Source organism: Hippocampus comes, unplaced genomic scaffold (assembly GCF_001891065.2).
Source record: "Hippocampus comes isolate QL1 unplaced genomic scaffold, H_comes_QL1_v1.1 scaffold624, whole genome shotgun sequence".
Lineage (NCBI taxonomy): Eukaryota > Metazoa > Chordata > Actinopteri > Syngnathiformes > Syngnathidae > Hippocampus > Hippocampus comes.
This window is the reverse complement of record NW_017805624.1, coordinates 65,677-82,432: the sequence shown is the minus strand read 5'-3', so window position 1 is coordinate 82,432 and position 16,756 is coordinate 65,677. Positions and strand designations below refer to the sequence as shown.

The window sequence follows — 16,756 nt, the reverse complement described above, 5'->3', positions numbered from 1 at the left end:
GGGAGCAGAGTTCCTCAGGTATCTATCTTCGAGATGTTTACAGTACTTCCAGACTTCAAACCCTTTGCACTTTTGTTTCTTCTTGCATAAATTGCTACTTGAACACATTTTCTGTTGTTTTTTTTTTTTTTTTAAATCTCTACCTGTTTTATAGCTTGAAGGCCTCTTTCTTTCTTCTTTGTTCCATTTGTTGAGGCTGCATGTCCTTATTTATTTGTATACATTGATACTTTAGACACAGACAAGATAAATGCAAGGCAGGCTAAATTTCATCAACAACAAAAAAAAACAAAAACATGTTGATGGGGTATCAATTTTATGTTGTTGTGTTAAATTAGCAAAATGCAATTGTGTGAAACAGTTTGTCACAAAAATGTAACCGTTTTTTAATTCATGTTCGGCTTTATGAAACATGCAGTTCTGTAACCGGGTCCAATCCCTATTACGTACGCAGATAATAAATGACGGACTTAATTTTGAATGAATTGAATTAAGTCAAATAATTTGCAATGCAATAAAGTGTTCTGTTGAAGTCTGATAAAAAGTGTTTCTTCCCCTCGGTTTGTTTTCTACTCCTCAACAGTCTGCTAATTACTCCTGAATGTGACGTGGACTAACATGACACATTTCGCTGTTGCTTATTTGAAACTTTCAAAAATAAGAATGACAGATTCATACATTTGGAAAGGTGGGTGAGTAATAACCGTGTAGATTGTTTTTTTTTTTTTCTTTTAACATGTGAGGTCCTCTCACTGGTCACAACATTAGGTACACGTTTGATTGACACTGTCAGCATTGAATGAACAGTATGGTCGATATTATGGTTCGTTTGCGGTGGTGTAGAATTACACGACATTATAGTTAGAGAGTCACAAGAGAGTGGCATTATACAATACAGGTGCCTCTCAATAAAATAGAATATCGTGGAAAACTCATTTATGAATGATATTGATTTACGACAGAAAGTAAAATATTTGATCACATTAAAAACAGAAATAAATAGTTCATTATTCAAATAGCTTAATGATTATTGCTTATCCTAAACTTGTATTCTAATATCTCTTAAAAACTTCAAAATTGGACTGCGCAGGAGTAAGGCTTGCGAGGACTAAAACGTCCAGCAGGTGGTGCCATTTCCCACCCGAAGACACCGGCCGCATCGCAGATTGCCATTCGTGCCAGTCGCATCCTCAATGTGTCACTTCAGTCGGGTTCGCGGAGCCACTCGGATTGAGCTCTGCCCACCACCACTCAGCACTAACCTCGACTGGAAACATTTCCCCACCCCCAGAAGAAAAAATCAGTTTTTTTTTTGCAACGACGGCAATCAGGAAGCTTACCCTTCGCTCGATCAAAATTCTTTGCTTTGACAAGTCTCTTTTCTACAGGCAGCGTGTCTACCTTTTTTTTTTTTGCAGTGGACGGTAAGAAAGATCGTGAAATTGCGACATGTTAAGATGCAAATGCATTTAAGATAATAACGTCAGCGAAGCAATTGCTCCGGTGCAGCATCTTTCTGGCTCAACCTCTTGCGTCATTGTGGATGATGTCTGGACGAGTGAGCCTGCATTGATATCATTCGGAGTCGACCCCGGTGATTCGATCCATATCTAATTTTGAGGCAAAGGGATACATGGACGCAGCGCGCACTTGCCTCTACTCCCGCATCGGAGCTGCAACACGTTCACGTTTACGTCTACAGTGTATGTCACGTGTCTCAGTGCACGTGCAACGTGGAGTCAAGTGCACAGCAGTTTAGGAATGTCATGCACCCGCTTTGCAAAGTTTGAATGAAGCTGACAGAAATTGCACGTTAACATGAACTGCTGTACTTAATGTGCATTAGAAAGTAAAGTGCACCTGGTAAATTATGCAACCACGGATTTCACTGTTGATCACATATGTTGATTTTTTATTTATTTATTTATTTGGGGACACGGCACAAGAATATCCTCATAGTAGTTGTCTACATCAAATGATGAACTCCAAAGCTTTTAAATAGCTCGAACATTAATGAATACTTTATTTGTCTGATTATCTTTAATATCGCTCGATCAAGTCCATTGATTTGTGTTTATTTGTATTTTGCTACATGGCAATCGTTCATAGACAATTTCAAGCTTCAAGTGTTGGAAAAAAAACTGTATGGGGGGCGCAAAACAATAATATAGATTATTGACATATGTTCGGGAGCACAACAAAGCCACCAAATTGCCCAACTAAAACGTCTCTAAGTTTGTTGCCTTGAAATTTATTGAGAGTCATCGATGTTTTTGATTGCTGTCACGTGACAAAACGGTTCAAATTTGATCCAAACTCTAAGTGGTAACTTGCTTCTAAATGTGTCACTTTGTGTCATCTTTTTCAAGGGTAGACGACACCCTAAGAATGGATTTCGTAACATTTGCATTGTCTTTGCACATACTTGTGAGACCCGCTTGGGCTTTCTCCCATCACTCCTTCATGGACAGATTCTTCACGCCTCACTCAGGTAGGACGTTCGAACCACGTCTGTGTCCTGATGACCCAAATTGCCGTGCGAAACATGACTTCCACGTTTTCCTCGTAGTCGTCACCTTGCTGGATAAACCAATGAAGTTTCAGCCCTGTTGTCTGACGTCGCCACCTCCTCCTCCACTCTACCCGCCGCCACCACCTCAGCTCTGGAAGCAAGGCAAACCTGTAACCGCCCCCCACACCCCCACACACACACACACACACACACGCACACACACACACACCATCCAACACATTTGCATGCGAGGATTCAACCCAGGGGTCGGCAACCCGCCCTGCTAAGAGAAACGTGTGTCACAGGCTATGACGCAAATCTTCGTTGACAGAAATGTTGACATTTAAATTTTATTCGACACATTTTTACAGCATAAGAAAACGTTAAGAATGTTTGTGTCATGTTTTTCCTCCTACATAAAGCATATTAAAACAAAAAATATATTACCCTCCTCCATCTTTTTCCATTTTCAAACATTTTTAAAAAAGCTTCGGGGAGCCACTAGGACGGCGCTAAAGAGCTGCATGCGGCTCTGGAGCCGCGGGTTGCCGGACTCCGATTTAACCCTTTCAGGGACAGCGGTTACTACAGTGGACAGCTGATCACGTTATCATCTTACAGGGTGCATGAAAGGGTTCATGTGACGCTTTCTCGTTTTTTAGGAGGGTGGCGGCACGACAGTGCCAGCAGTGTTTCGAGGAGAGGAGCAACAAAATGAACATCCGGTGATACCGGGTTGCCCAGCTGGGCCTCCAGGAGCACCGGGACCCCGCGGCCCAGAGGTGGGGAGGCCCCTTACCCAACCGAATTAAGTGGACATGTGCGAATATCCATCCATAAATGTCATGTCATCTTTCAGGGTGACACTGGATTACCTGGCATAAGAGGACCAAAAGGGGAAAAGGTGCATTTTCTGGTCCACTTGTGTCATTTCTTGATGCACGTCTTTGCGGTTTCTCTCATGAGAGCAAAATCTCTTCTCCCCCTCGTTTGTGCTTCTCAGGGAGAAATTGGACGTCCGGGGTCAAAGGTGAGCCACTTCTCACTTTCCTTTAAGTAATCGGCTCATTTCTTCCTGATCCATCTTGCGCGCCCTTGGAAGTGGATTTCTCCTCCTATGTTGTCCTAAGAAGAAGACCAACAAAGTTTGCAGCTATTTAAACATGTCGCACAACATTGGAACACGTGGGAGGAGTCTCATTTCTCCGCCCTCCTCCCCTCAACTCATTACATTTTTCTTTTTGACCTCTTTCTGCTTTCCGGTTTTCTTGGCCTGCATCCATTCTCCGACCGTACGGGTACTGGACTCCAGGTCCTGCTGAGCAAATCACTTCTTCTCCTTAATCTCCCTAAGTGCTTTTTACACTCGACTCAATGATAAATCACCTCACGCTGCAGCAGCTGGTCCGCCGCGTCCCAACAGGCTTCTGTTCATTTTAATGACACTCATCCAGACCCCCCCCCCCCCACCACCACCCTAATACCAGCTCTCCTGGCTGCAACAAAGCATAATACACAAACCTCAGGGGTGCGCTTCGAGCTAGCACAGTCATCTGTTCTATCTGACGAAGGAATCGTAGAAGGTCAAATTATTATTTCCAGGCGTTTATGAACACAAGGTTATCATCCGCCATTTTTAAAAATTTTTTTTTTTTTGAAAGGGCCGCACTGGAGCGCCGGGGCTTCCGGGGAAACAAGGACTGTCCGGATGGCCTGGTCCACAGGGAGCCATGGTAGGTGGCGTGTGCTCATCACTGTCAGTTTGTCGTTCATCCATGTGCAACATCCCGTCTACAATTTCTTTTATCAACCTCAATAAATGCTGATGGCATTTTGATGTGAATCGCACAAGGCACGCCGGTGATGGGAGGGAAAAAATATATATATAAATTGCTGTCATGTTTGTTTTGAGGGTGAAAAAGGAGACCCCGGGCTCATGGGACTACCAGGATTGAGGGGACCCCCAGGAATGAAGGTGAACACCGCAGTGGTCTTTTCAGAATCGATTTTTCATTGTTACTTTGATTGTTTCTCAATTTCTTATAGGGGATGACTGGTTACAGGGGAGAGAAGGTAGGTTTGTAATTGATATACAAAAATCTCCCCTTTTTTTCAATGATGAAACGAATAGAGTTTCTTAATTGTCTTAATACTAACAATTATTATATCTGAGCAATTTTTTAAATTGGGAAAAAGGGGGACAGTGGAAGCCCAGGCATACCGGGATTAAAAGGTGATAAAGTAAGACTTTTTTTTATTTTTCTTGCACAGACAAATAGTATTTTTATGTCATTTGATGAGGCAATTATTTTTCACATTGGCTCACAATTTAGGGCACTATCGGTTTGCCGGGGATGCTGGGTCAGAAGGTCAGTAACAAAACGCAACTAAAGCAGGGGGATTTCACTCAATATTCACCGACACCTACCTACTCTTCTCACAGGGAGAACAAGGACCAAAGGGAGAGCCAGGCGTCTCGGGCAAAAGAGGACCCACTGGGCGACCTGGGAAGAGAGGGAAGCAGGTGAAAATACGAGTCGTGATTTGGGAGGTATTTGCACACATACTACATGTACTTTATCCAACATTTGATTCTTATAGGGGGAAATGGGACAAACTGGAGCTTCGGGACTTATGGGCAAACCTGGGCCCCCGGGTCCAAACGGCACCCCCGGTCCACCTGGACCACCGGCCCCCGGTTAGCTGTCACGCATCCGGTAGTTGCACACTTACCACAATGTTTGGTGTTCATCCACGGCTGTGCACCTCGCAGGTCTCTATCTAGCTGGGGAAAAGGGTGAGAAGGGTCTTCCGGGCCCACCCGGCCGCTGTGAGTGTGACACTTTCCTTGTAGCGAACAATGCTCCTTCTGGAAGCGACGCACATGAGGAGAGCCCCAATCAAGTCCCCGCCGTAAGACCATATGGGCACAAAAGAGCTCGATTCCTAATTTGAAGAGAATTTCGTTGTATCCCATCACACTTTGTTATTTATGGACTTATTTTGAATTCAAATGTGTTCAGATATTTGTGGTGAGCAACGAGGAGGAGCTGGGCCGTCTCCATCTGGATCAGGCGATCGCATTCAGGAAGGATCAGAAGGCACTTTATTTTCGAGATGAAGACGGATGGAAGCCCATACAGGTGAGTCATATTTTGGAGTGAATCGGGAATATTTGCTTCACGCTTGCTTTCGTATTCCTCTTGCAGCCCTTCCAGCAATTTCAGTCCACCGAGAACAGAGCCGGCGTGTGCGGGGATGGGAAAGTGCAGCCAGAGGATGGAGAGGAATGTGATGATGGAAACCAAATTGTCACCGATTCCTGTCTGAGTGAGTCGTATGTGTACACATTGCGGGACATTTACGAAGTACTTTCAGTATCTCTGTGTGAGGATGCTAAGCTGCTATCCAATTCCCCCCCCCCCAAAAAAAAAGCATCCTTCACATTCTTTTCCCAAGCATGCTTTCAATACCTTCTGCCTTACTCTTCGATTAAATTAGTTGCAAAATGCTGCTCTGGCGCTGACACTCCCCCCCAATTGGCTTGGTGCCATTTTGCTGCCTTATGTTCTGAGTCCAGATTGCAAATGGGCCTATTGTGGAGACGGTTATCGACATGAAGGCATGGAGGAGTGCGATGGAAAAGACTTTGGCTATCAGACGTGCAAATCCTATCTTCCTGGGTAAGATCAGAAACGGCGAGGTCAGAGCAGCGCCTCTTAATGTTTGGACGTTGCGTTTAATAGAACTTGATATTGCGCTACTCTCATCAATCTGAAAGAATATCTACAGTACCGAAAACAAAAAAAAAAAAAAAAAAAAATCTGAATTTCAATGCGCTTACCAGTGAGTTGCACTTGCTTAACATCCTCCTCCGTCTCTGCCGCAGATCCTTTGGCCAGCTCAGGTGCACCGAGGCCTGCGTCATCGACTCCACCGTCTGCAAGTACTTCACCTGAACGGAACGCAAGTTGCAAACGTTTGCAGCTCGTATTCATCATTCAAAGTGGGGGGTCGGAGGGGAGTCCCACCTCAGATTTCACTTGAAGTCTCACCTCATGTCCCCGATTAATACTTGATGGACTGAGAGAGCGCCAACAGGAGTCCCTTCTGCTCTGTGCCATGAGATGACGAACGGGAGTCCGCTTTTGGATTGGCTGTGGATCATTTTGTTGGCCTCAGGGATCTGCTTCTCGCTAAACCTGCTACGAAGGGAAACACTTCAATGATTGTATGGAATGACTTGCTGACTGTTATCACGGACATAAGCGGAGCATCTTTTATAACGAGAAAAAAAATTGTATTGCTACCACGGAATGCGGAATGCTTTAAACATGTGCAATAGATAAGAAATCCTCTATTTCGAAGGTGAAATGCTGTGCTATTGCATGACAACGTGTTTAAACCGAGCTGTAAATAGAGTAGCCAAAGTTTGAACTTTTTGATGAAAACGTAAAAGAGCAATAGAATAGCATGCTAAACGCTGTCGGACTGGAAATAAAAAATAAAAAAAAAATTAAAAAGCGACACATTAACCTTTACACACGCTTCATTTTCCATACACATATTTATCGGGCGAACTTTGACCTGAGGCAAGAAAATCAACGAATGACAGATCTTTTAAAAATGTTTAACGATTAATAGCCTGTGACATTAATAAATGGATGATTAATCCCGTATCAATGTTTCAGATGAAAGGCCAAATGTCTGTTTTGTTTTTTTTTGCAGTTGCAGATCTTGCACCTGTGTCAAGGTACAGTACCGTTTGACCACCTCTGTCCATGACTTCTGATCCACAAATTTAGTGCGACTGATCGTTCCTATGCTGTTTTACTCTTCAGTCTTCACTGTTTTGAGACTCAACCAAAATGCAAGTGGGACTTCTTCCGTCTTTTATCCAGCATCTTGCCACACTTCCATCGAGGCACGACTTACAAGAGCACAAAAATATCCAACGAGGTACAAGCTAGTCTGCCACCAGCTCGAAAACCTGCAAAGACAAGGGAAAGTTCAGGCATCTTCCGGAGGGAGCCGCTTTTTCTATCCAAGCTCCGCCCACACCGGAAAAAAAGTCAACTGCCAACAAAATCAAACACATTCTGTTCATATGAATATAAACATTGATGGCATAAGCAGTTTCACAGTTCAAAATAATCACCAATATTTTTTTCTCGACAAAAAACAAAACAATACAATGGTTATTCTAAAATCCGTTCTGGTAAACACAAATCAAATTCGACCAATTAAACAGCCTCATTGTACAGATTTTGTAGCAACTGCAGAAAACGATGGCAGCTTTGAATCTTTTCATTTTTGCATTTAATTCGGGTAACAGACAAAGACAATCTTTATTGCTGACAAATACGAAAAACCGATGAGTTTAAAATGACGTTTGGGAGGGTTCATGTGGGCGGAGTTTGCGAAGCGAAACCGGCCAATCAGACGCGCACTTTCTGCAGCGGCGCTCACCGAGCAACGTCACTGCCACGTAGAAGTATCCGCGATCCGGTGGCCTCTCAAACCTGCGTGTACTGACGTTCCATTTCGCGTATTTCCACACCGGCGTTTGGTCTCGTACGCCAAGAGGCAATGCTGCTGCCGCTGCTGAGCTGGTTGTGCTCCTCCCTGGTGGCCGCCGTCTACGGCGGAGCTCTGCCCGAGGCGGAGGTCAAGCTGGAAGTCCTGCACAAACCTTTCCTCTGTCATCGTAAATCCAAGTACGGAGACATGATGCTGGTGCACCATCAAGGCTACTTCGAGAATGGTACCATGTTTCATGACAGGTTGGTAGTAGTAGTTGTACAAGGTGTGTCGTTAAGTGTGTTGGAATTTTGCCGCCTCTGGTACCAAATGAGTGACACTTTTTTTTTTGTTTTTTCCTGTGTGCGTCGACAGTCGTGGTGATCCTACTGAGGGGGACAAACATGCAATGTGGTTCATATTGGGCATCAGGGAGGTGATCAAAGGCTGGGACCAAGGTCTCCAGAACATGTGTGCAGGAGAGAAAAGAAAGTTGATCGTACCTCCAGCTTTGGCCTACGGCAAAGAAGGCAAAGGTACAGTCGAGCATCTACCCGGTTTAAGTGTATGTCCTACTTTCTTACTTTGTTTGGCATGGCATGTTGTTTTTTTTTATCTTGCATGTAAACCTCTGCTGTTCTAAATGACTCTTTAGGACTTCCATACTGATTGAAGGATTCAGTCAGTTTTTTTTTTCTTACCGCGGAGGCATGTGAACGATACTAAGCCGTGTCCTGGTAAGCTCACTCAGCAATAACAATTTATGATTCACACCCACAAAAATGCAACAATGAAGACTTTCTAATTTTCTTTCTTGAAACTAACCCTTAGCTACTCTTTAGTGGTTATCAAGCTTGCTGTTGTTGTTTTTTTTCCCCCCCAGCTCTTACTCTGATCCTGTCCCGTCCGTGCTTTAGGTAAAATCCCCCCTGAAAGCACCTTGACCTTCATCGTTGAGTTGCTCGAGATCAGAAACGGCCCGAGGTCGCACGAGTCGTTCCAGGAGATGGACCTAAATGACGACTGGAAGCTTTCCAAGTCCGAGGTGAAGCTATTCAACCCTTTGAAAGAAATGCGCAGTTCCTCTCGATCGGATGCATGTTTTCAATGCGCTCTGTAGTATACTCAGCACAATAGAGCTTTCCATCTACTAGTCGATAAATACCAAATATACTTTCTGGACAAATTATTTGTATCGGCGCAATGTCGCAAAGACAATTATTTTTTGACTTTTTTTTTAAATGTATTTTAAAATTGTTCAACTGTACTACACCCAATGCAATAATTTTCATACTTTTACACCAAGTAAAAAAAAAACTACTTCATCCGAGTTCAACATTTGTGACCAACATTAAAGTACGACAAACAACTCTTGCCTTGGTGTACCTAATGAAATGTCCGTTTTATTTAACGCCACAATGCCCCCACCCCTCCGGGTTTTTCTTTTGCAGGTAAAACAATACTTCAAGAAGGAGTTCGAGCGTAACGGCTACCCTCCCAATGACACCCTGCATGAGAATATGGTCCAAGACATTTTTGCCAAGGAGGATGAAAACAAAGATGGCTTCATATCCTCCAAGGAGTTTACTTACAAGTACAAACACGATGAACTTTAAAGACTCTCATCTATGTTCTTGTCATTCATTTGTGGTGCCAGGAACATTCTCGGGTGCGTTTGTTGGATGCCTTGACACTGAACACATTTGTGAACCTGAACGAAGCTCCGGTTTTGGTGTGGCGATCGTTCGCCAACGTGTAACTTTGCTCTGATTGGCCCACGTCAGCTACCACATGTGACTTTGCTGTAGGGATCTTGTATTCGTGTCAAACTTTGTCATAAATATGAAAAAAAAAATTGTTTTCAATACGGGCGGCATGGCTTGCGTTCTTTGAGTGCACCCGCTTCCTTCTACCTTCCGGGAACATGAAGATGAGTTGAACTAACTCGCCCATCGGTGTGAATGTAAGACAGGAGGAAAGCGTGTGATTGGTTGATTGCGATTGGAATGAGGATAAGTGTTTGAAAAAAATATTTTAAAGATTGGATAGATTTATGGAACTGTTCTCATTTTGTTGCTTTGTCAAAGAATGAAAGCCGATTTAAAAACAAAACAAAACAAAACAGTAAGACTGTTGTTTGCATTTTTATTTTCTATCAAGCAAATAACGTTGTTGCACTTGCCCCTTTTCGTCAACGTGATCAATAAAGTGACTGGGAAAAGTGTGATTTTATCACGTGATTGGCCAACAGATGGCGCTGTTGTTACAAGTCTGGTTAGTACATCGGGGAGCGCCAACCTGATCTCGAGGAAAATGTACTCAAGTGCACTTCCGCAGTCACAGTAGAAGTCGAGTCATTGTCCGCAATGAAAAATATGTCCACATGATCTATTGGCGTCCATCAAATTGGACTTGAAATGCTAGCGAAGCCTGCAACAGTATTTCGCTGTTGCTTACCGCAGCAACAAACCCAATGTATGCTAACTCTGTTGTGTGAACGTTGGATGTCATTATCAAAAGAGTTTAATATGCCCGCGGCTTTTGCAGATCATTCTCATCTCTTTTGTGTACAGATAACAAATTGCTCAAAACCGCTTCAAACAAACCACATCCAAAATAGCCCCTGGAAGAAATTCACGAGAGACTGCGCGTATGTGCTGATGAGGACGAGTCGGGCGGGCCCTCCTCTCACTCGCATTCAAAACATTCCACTCCAGAAAAGGTCAGAGGTCACCGTTATGTCGTAGGAGGCGCAACTAACACGCAAACGATATCCCCGCCGCGGAACCAAAAGCGCCTGGCTCTTGTGTTTATTGTTGAGCGTTTCCGAACCTTTGTATCCAGGAATTGTGTGGGATGAATTTCATCTGAGGTGTGACCTGATCCCATGGGGCGCTGGATTTACTGTTAAGAGAGAATGGAGAGTGAAAAGAAAACATCACAGATTGAAAACGGCAGTGTAATTATAGCGCTCTCTTGTGCTGCGATACCTCTGTTTTCTTTACTGGGGTAGATGCGAGGGAAAGGCTTGAATTCATCTGGAGGAGGAAAATCTTCTTTTGGGTGGAACTGGAATTTGGATTCAAAGTCATCTGGATGGAGTGAAGAAGCAACTGCGCTGTCATTTTCAGATACGAAACACGGTGTTTCATTGTACCTTTTGGAAAGATGTGTCTTGTTTGAGATTCATTGCTGGATTATCATGCGGGCGTCTAAGTATTCATGTAAAGTGGATATAAAAAGTCTACACCCCCCCCTTTGTCCAAATGCCAGGTGATCGTGATATAAATCATATCAGCACTTTAGTTTCAGTATTAGCTTTAGTTTTAAAAACATTTCATGGCATATTTGTTGAGTTATTTTAAACACTGAATTCTGATCTGGATAAGCGGTAGCAAACTCATCTGTGAGTCGAGTGAAGGACTATACAAGGGTATCTAAATGTGGCTAATGTGAGGATTTCCTCAAATATTCGCCCGTGCCTTTGTGATGAAATTCTGTCATTGACTTCTGTCGAAAATCTGGCCTCCATAATTCATCATTATTTTGCTTGCACCCTTGCACAAGCAGCATTCGAAGCACTTGAAGATTCGAAGGCCATTGTCACGAACAGGATGCCCCATCGTGACGCAAACGTGACTGGTCGGTCACTCACCCTGACTGTGCAGGTGTCCATTCCTGACAATGGAGGGCGGCGGAGGGGGAGGAATGCGGCCGGACAGCTCAGTGGAGGAGGAACGTGCCGGAGGAGCTGGAGGAGGAGCCAGACGACAAGCACCTGCTCACACGAGGGGAGGCGTCAAGAGGGCTGTCATCAGAAACGTGAGCTTGAACATGAAAAATGCATTTCAATTGGATCTGTTGCGACTCAGTCATGTGACAAGACCATGTCATCTCCTGTGTATAATCCATCCATTTTCTACCAGTGGTAATTGGGAAGCTGGTTGCCAATCAATCATGGAGCGCATATCGCATAGGCAAAACAATCACACTCACATTTCTCTCCAAGCGTCTTTCTGTTGTACCGGTCATGTTTCGCTGAGCATTGCATTGTCATGTACAAGACAGGAAGTTATTTACAATGTTCCCCCTCATGGTCACAATCATTCATTGCCCATCATGATCACTTCTTGTTCGTATATGGACCGACCTGCACTTCTCGGCACAGCAGGCGGTCGCCTGGTCGGAGCGTTGCACGGGTATGACGGCGGAAGAAAGCGTAAGGCCGGCGAGGACACGGCAGGAATTCTGGGCGGGGGCGGCGGGAGAATGGATGGACAGCTCGGGGTGTAAGAGCTTGGGAGAGGGGGAGGTGGCACTGGGGGCGGTGGTCCGAGCGGGCTCGAGTCACGCAGGATGGGGAACCTTGCAGGTTCAAAGTGGACCACAGAGGGCGGTGGTGGGTAGAAGGACCAAGAGGAGCGGTCCCCAGGGAGAGAAGGAGGGTTGTTAGTTGGAGGGGGAGGCGTCAGGGGTTGGGCATTAGTGGTGTGTTGGTAGTGCTGGATGGGAAGCCAAGTGGGCTTTGTGACCTGAGATGGAGCCGGAGGGGGTGGGAAGGGAGGTAGAGGGGGAGGCTTGTTGGTGGGCCGGTCCTGGAAGGCTTCCGGTGGAGGAGGAGGAGGAGGAGGAGCAGAGGGCGGGGCAGGTGGTGTGGGCGGAGGGGGAGCGGCCACGGGGAGAGGAGCAAGATGCTTGCTGGCGTGAGTCGGCGAGGGTGGGGCGGAGGAGGAGGCGAGCGGACGGGGGCCGATCGACTCCGCCAAAGTGGGCGTGTTCCACAGCGGCTTGAGGGAGGCCGATGAGCTCGAACGGGACACTAGAACACAGACGCACACAAAAATTGTCTTTGTCGCAGAAAAATTCATCCTCGACTGCATGTTTCAAGTGCTCCAAGGTTACAGGTTTCACTCTACCCGCGGGGGCCCCTCGAGGTAGTATTTTTGCTCTGAGATGAGACAGTGCGCCACTGACGTACAACTAATATGCTGTTTGAATTTGGCATTGCAAAGTACTTTCGATTTCTCCAACAAGGATCAAGAAAATAAAACTACCTATAATCCATGTCGGGGTGCTCCTGTAATTTTACCAACCTGGCGTCTTGCCTGCCGAGTCCCGTTGCCCTATCGGCCTTAGGGTGGGAAACCCCCCTGCAAACAGCCCACCTAAGGATGGCCCCATGGGGGCCGCACCTCCACGTGGACCCTGAGCGGCACCAACATTGCCGGACACATCTCCACTTGGAGCCTTGGGCTCTGGGGAGGAGGAACACACAACGCAATATACATTTGAGGATGACAACAATGAAAAAGAACATTTGATCTCAGGCAAGCTAGTTCAAGAACCAATTTAATGCATATAGTCTACAACTTCGTGCAACGCGAGCCTGCTTGAATGTGTCGGTAGTAATTTCCTATTACGTCTGCATCCTTATCTCCAACCTCATGACATTCCTTCCCAAAGTGCACACTTGAGTGCGTACATGCAAGTCTACGTGCAAATATGGCCAAAGAAATACACGGGCACCTCATGAGCCGCACAACTAAAAGCCTCGAGAACCAAGGTGAAGCCATTTCCATTGGGCAAAATGCAAGACTGACTTATTTGCAGTGGTACAAGGTGCGGAAGGTTCGTTTGCTTACTGTCCACAACAGGGGCACTGCGGTCATTGACCTGCGTGACTTTCTTGAGTCGGGCTCCCTTCTGGATGTCAGCCAGCAGAGCGCTCCTGCCGCCTCCTCCGCCAGACTGGACCTTAGGAGACTCGACTGGAAACTGTGACACGGACAAATAAATATTACACTCATTTTTTAGCAAAGTGTGATGCGGTCTCACATAATAATATAGTTTCCCACCCGAGAACGGGTGTAGAAAGGAAAACCTTTTGACCATAGAAATGACCTATGACTCAGTTACCACGTGCACACTGTGCACCTGCTTAGGAAACTGAGCCGCCATCAATAATGCAAACGACATCCAGGGAGTTAAACCAAGCGAAAGGGACAAACAGGTAAACTCCAAAAGTATGAAGAGATATTTTCTTACAAGTGGAGGTGCGGTGCTTGGGGGTGGCGGGGGAGGTGGTGGCGGAGGTGGAGGTGGCGGCGGTAGCGGCATCTTAGGAGGTCACAGCTATACCTGCAGAAGACAACGCAGTTAAAAAAAAAAAAAGTGCCACCAGAAGCTGCTACTGTGCAAACAAAACACTTCGGCTGACCTCTCGCCCGATTCTCTGAAAAGGAAGTTCTTTCAGCTGAGCGCTGCACAAAACAGGAAACAGAAAGCTCTCCATCCTCTCTGTAGAAGTCCAATACCCCCCCCCCACCCCCCTTCCCACCTCTTCGTCCCCTGTCTTCCCACAATGCCCCATGGCTTGAGTTGGGAAGCGAACAATAGTGCATGTTGTGTGAGAGGTAAGAGACTCCCCTTCAACGCCAGAAAGGCATTCGCTGACATTTTGTGCTGTCGTGGATAAGAAACCCATTGAGGATACGCCACAGGAAAATTACATGACACGCATGCATGTTTTCCATAACTAGTGAGTAGGAAGAACCCAATTTTTTATGGATATGTATATATTTTTTTTTTACATCGCAATTCCTAAGGTGCTCTCTTCCCTGATTGGCTAACAATGGCTACATTGACTTATCTATCAGGAATTTGAAGCTTCTCTGGTCATTTAATAAACAACAATAAACCTGCTTATGCCTGGATTTACTGTCTTGCTGAAACGCTATGCTACAAAAATAATGGGACACCCCACTGTTTGTTGAATCTCATTATTTTAGCTTATCGAGACATTTTGACAATGTGGACTTGTAAATGTTGATCTCAACCCCATCAGACACCCCTCCGGGATGAACAAGAACGGAGATTCTGAGCCAGGCACTCACTAGGCAACTGGCAGGCCGTTCCTCCGTGACTATTTCTATCGTCAAAAGTGTGCCAGCCATCTCCATGACACTGCCAGTGAGGACTTTTAAACAGGGGCAAGCTGACTGGCTGGCTTTCCATGTTGTGAAATAGGTGCAAGACACCACTTGACACAGCTGTTGTTTTCAGCTTGGAGAACATTTTCAGTAGTTCCTCCTATAGAAAAAAAAGACCTCCTGGGGATCATCATATAACGCACCTAACAAAAACATGTTAAAGGTACACTTTTTTTTTTGTAACATTTAAAGAGCACAATGAATAGATACGTTGAACAGTGAAACAGTATATTGGAAACAACTAACTTGGGGCCTACCTTCCCAGAGTCAGAAGTCCACCTGATAGCTTTCAGAGTCCTCGGCTTGTAGACGCGCAGCAAACTGACCTCATAGTTTTATTTTTAACCAGACCGGTCGGCTGCCTGTCACTAACTGCAAAAGAAAAACTTCCAAAAAGTTGGGAAAGGGTTTCCTTTTCTTTTTGTTGTTGTTTAAGATGCAGCACTGTGCACATGAACAGTGGTCTCTTGATTGCTACAGCAGTTCTCCCACACTGTGTACCGTGCAGAAGTCTAGCGGCGTAATACAAATGCAGAAGGGGGCAGGACAACACCCTACTGGGAAGAAACACTGGGAGGGGGGAAAAACGACTACACCACGTTTCTAAAGCGTTATTAAGCAAAGGCAAAGATTTTACATTGGTTAAAAAAAAAAAAAAAAAATCGATCTTGCCTCAACTGACATATACAATGAATGGTTGAACTCGAAGTTATTACCCCTGTATCAATGGCAACAGGTAGATACTCAGGTTGTTTGTACATTCTGCCATCTAGTGGATTAGCATTTAAAGTACAGTACTAGAATTGTTCTGCCTGGTACGGTACGTCGCTGGCATAGATAGACGAACAACGACATTGTAAAAACGGAACGGCACAGCCGATGACCTGGTGTGTTGGCAACTACCACATAAATGATATTGCAAAAATAATAATCAGAATCCTAATCACAATCACGAGTGACAAAGTGAGGGAAAAAAAAACTATTAAAATATACACATTGAGAAAGTGTACACAAATCCGTGTTAAGTTCCTTTGTACAAGACCGGCACAAATGCGCTGGATGTCACTTTGCTATGCAAGTGTAAGTGTTCCACAAAACTGGTTTATAATTTTTTTTTTAGCATGGGTATCCACAATGTGGCTCGGGCAGTTAATTACCGTGACATATGAAATTGTAATCTTGCACATCTGCGTTCGTTTTGGCTCGGTGAAAGACCAGACTGGCAGGTGAATCAACTGAAGCTCGTCTGCAGCACCCCCTGCAGTTGAAATGATGACATGACAGCTGCCCGTTCAATAAATGCGTGGATTGTATCAGGTTCCAGTGCCTACAGAAAACAGCAGCCACAAGCCAGTGATCTTTCATTTGCACAAAATTATTATTTTACTATATTAAAAAGGGCGAATGGGTCGCTTGGGTGGCGGAAAAACATTAACGTGGCGGCACGTGACACAGGAATGCAGTGACACAAGCGTGCTCCTCCCTCGCGCTGGAAAACAATAACACCTAAGGCCTCAGTTTGGCACACATTGTAACGTCGTCGTCGATCTTGTTGCATCATTTCAAGTCAACTCATTTACACTCTCTGACAATGTAAAGTTTACATACCGGACTTTCATGCAGGTACCGTAGATTCTCTGGCAACCAGTCCAGGTTATGGCCGTCCAAATTCAGCAGCTCCTCGGCAACTCTCAACAGGATAAACAGGATGTAAAACCAATGAATCGATGCGATG

At 45.1% G+C, this 16,756-nt stretch overlaps 3 protein-coding genes and 1 long non-coding RNA gene across 14 annotated transcripts; 2 read left to right on the top strand and 2 right to left on the bottom strand.

Annotated features, from left to right (window-relative positions):
• Positions 1–217: 217 nt before the first annotated feature.
• LOC109522107 (uncharacterized) lies at positions 218–2,514 on the bottom strand. The gene is made up of 2 exons (XR_002169507.1): positions 2,426–2,514; positions 218–1,267 (listed from the first exon to the last, which is right to left on the bottom strand). It is a non-coding gene; the product is annotated as an uncharacterized LOC109522107 (long non-coding RNA).
• On the top strand, positions 2,210–7,191 carry LOC109522101 (acetylcholinesterase collagenic tail peptide-like). Of its 3 annotated transcripts, XM_019880394.1 has the most exons (17): positions 2,212–2,491; positions 2,570–2,682; positions 3,175–3,294; positions 3,372–3,416; positions 3,516–3,542; positions 4,174–4,245; positions 4,425–4,487; positions 4,559–4,585; positions 4,709–4,753; positions 4,846–4,881; positions 4,956–5,036; positions 5,114–5,210; positions 5,286–5,425; positions 5,536–5,655; positions 5,722–5,842; positions 6,093–6,195; positions 6,402–7,191. In XM_019880394.1, the coding sequence occupies exons 1-17, from the start codon at positions 2,341–2,343 to the stop codon at positions 6,469–6,471; spliced, it is 1,431 nt and encodes a 476-aa protein (XP_019735953.1). In that variant the 5' UTR covers positions 2,212–2,340; the 3' UTR covers positions 6,472–7,191. The 3 variants fall into 3 exon arrangements, with proteins under 3 accessions (XP_019735951.1, XP_019735952.1, XP_019735953.1); XM_019880393.1 differs by having other exon boundaries at positions 2,211–2,682; XM_019880392.1 differs by having other exon boundaries at positions 2,210–2,682; positions 3,372–3,542.
• On the bottom strand, positions 5,293–16,677 carry wipf3 (WAS/WASL interacting protein family member 3). 9 transcript variants are annotated; one of them, XR_002169502.1, is made up of 12 exons: positions 15,279–15,971; positions 14,078–14,170; positions 13,675–13,807; positions 13,126–13,287; positions 12,183–12,851; positions 11,688–11,810; positions 11,023–11,124; positions 10,865–10,936; positions 7,275–8,194; positions 6,568–6,717; positions 6,357–6,467; positions 5,293–5,381 (listed from the first exon to the last, which is right to left on the bottom strand). XR_002169502.1 is itself a non-coding variant. In XM_019880396.1 (10 exons), exons 3-9 carry the CDS (start codon positions 14,147–14,149, stop codon positions 10,896–10,898), a joined length of 1,302 nt encoding a protein of 433 aa, XP_019735955.1. In that variant the 5' UTR covers positions 14,150–14,170; positions 14,926–15,121; positions 15,279–16,677; the 3' UTR covers positions 7,229–8,194; positions 10,865–10,895. The 9 variants fall into 9 exon arrangements, 4 of the variants coding, with proteins under 4 accessions (XP_019735955.1, XP_019735954.1, XP_019735956.1 ...); XR_002169505.1 differs by having other exon boundaries at positions 8,035–8,194; XR_002169506.1 differs by lacking the exon at positions 7,275–8,194.
• Positions 8,096–9,897, top strand: LOC109522104 (peptidyl-prolyl cis-trans isomerase FKBP14-like). Its single transcript, XM_019880399.1, has 4 exons — positions 8,096–8,295; positions 8,408–8,568; positions 8,950–9,077; positions 9,484–9,897. The coding sequence occupies exons 1-4, from the start codon at positions 8,102–8,104 to the stop codon at positions 9,646–9,648; spliced, it is 648 nt and encodes a 215-aa protein (XP_019735958.1). The 5' UTR covers positions 8,096–8,101; the 3' UTR covers positions 9,649–9,897.
• Positions 16,678–16,756: the final 79 nt, after the last annotated feature.

Coding starts and splice junctions, on each gene's coding strand:
- LOC109522101 (XM_019880392.1), top strand. CDS start 2,341: ATGTGTCACTTTGTGTCATCTTTTTCAAGGGTAGACGACACCCTAAGA. Junction 4,246..4,424: donor CTGGTCCACAGGGAGCCATG/GTAGGTGGCGTG, acceptor GTTTGTTTTGAG/GGTGAAAAAGGAGACCCCGG. Junction 5,211..5,285: donor ACCTGGACCACCGGCCCCCG/GTTAGCTGTCAC, acceptor TGCACCTCGCAG/GTCTCTATCTAGCTGGGGAA.
- LOC109522104 (XM_019880399.1), top strand. CDS start 8,102: ATGCTGCTGCCGCTGCTGAGCTGGTTGTGCTCCTCCCTGGTGGCCGCC. Junction 8,296..8,407: donor GGTACCATGTTTCATGACAG/GTTGGTAGTAGT, acceptor GTGCGTCGACAG/TCGTGGTGATCCTACTGAGG. Junction 8,569..8,949: donor CTACGGCAAAGAAGGCAAAG/GTACAGTCGAGC, acceptor TCCGTGCTTTAG/GTAAAATCCCCCCTGAAAGC.
- wipf3 (XM_019880396.1), bottom strand. CDS start 14,149: ATGCCGCTACCGCCGCCACCTCCACCTCCGCCACCACCTCCCCCGCCA. Junction 13,808..14,077: donor CAAGCACCGCACCTCCACTT/GTAAGAAAATAT, acceptor TCCGTGTCACAG/TTTCCAGTCGAGTCTCCTAA. Junction 11,811..12,182: donor TGCTGTGCCGAGAAGTGCAG/GTCGGTCCATAT, acceptor TCGTGTGAGCAG/GTGCTTGTCGTCTGGCTCCT.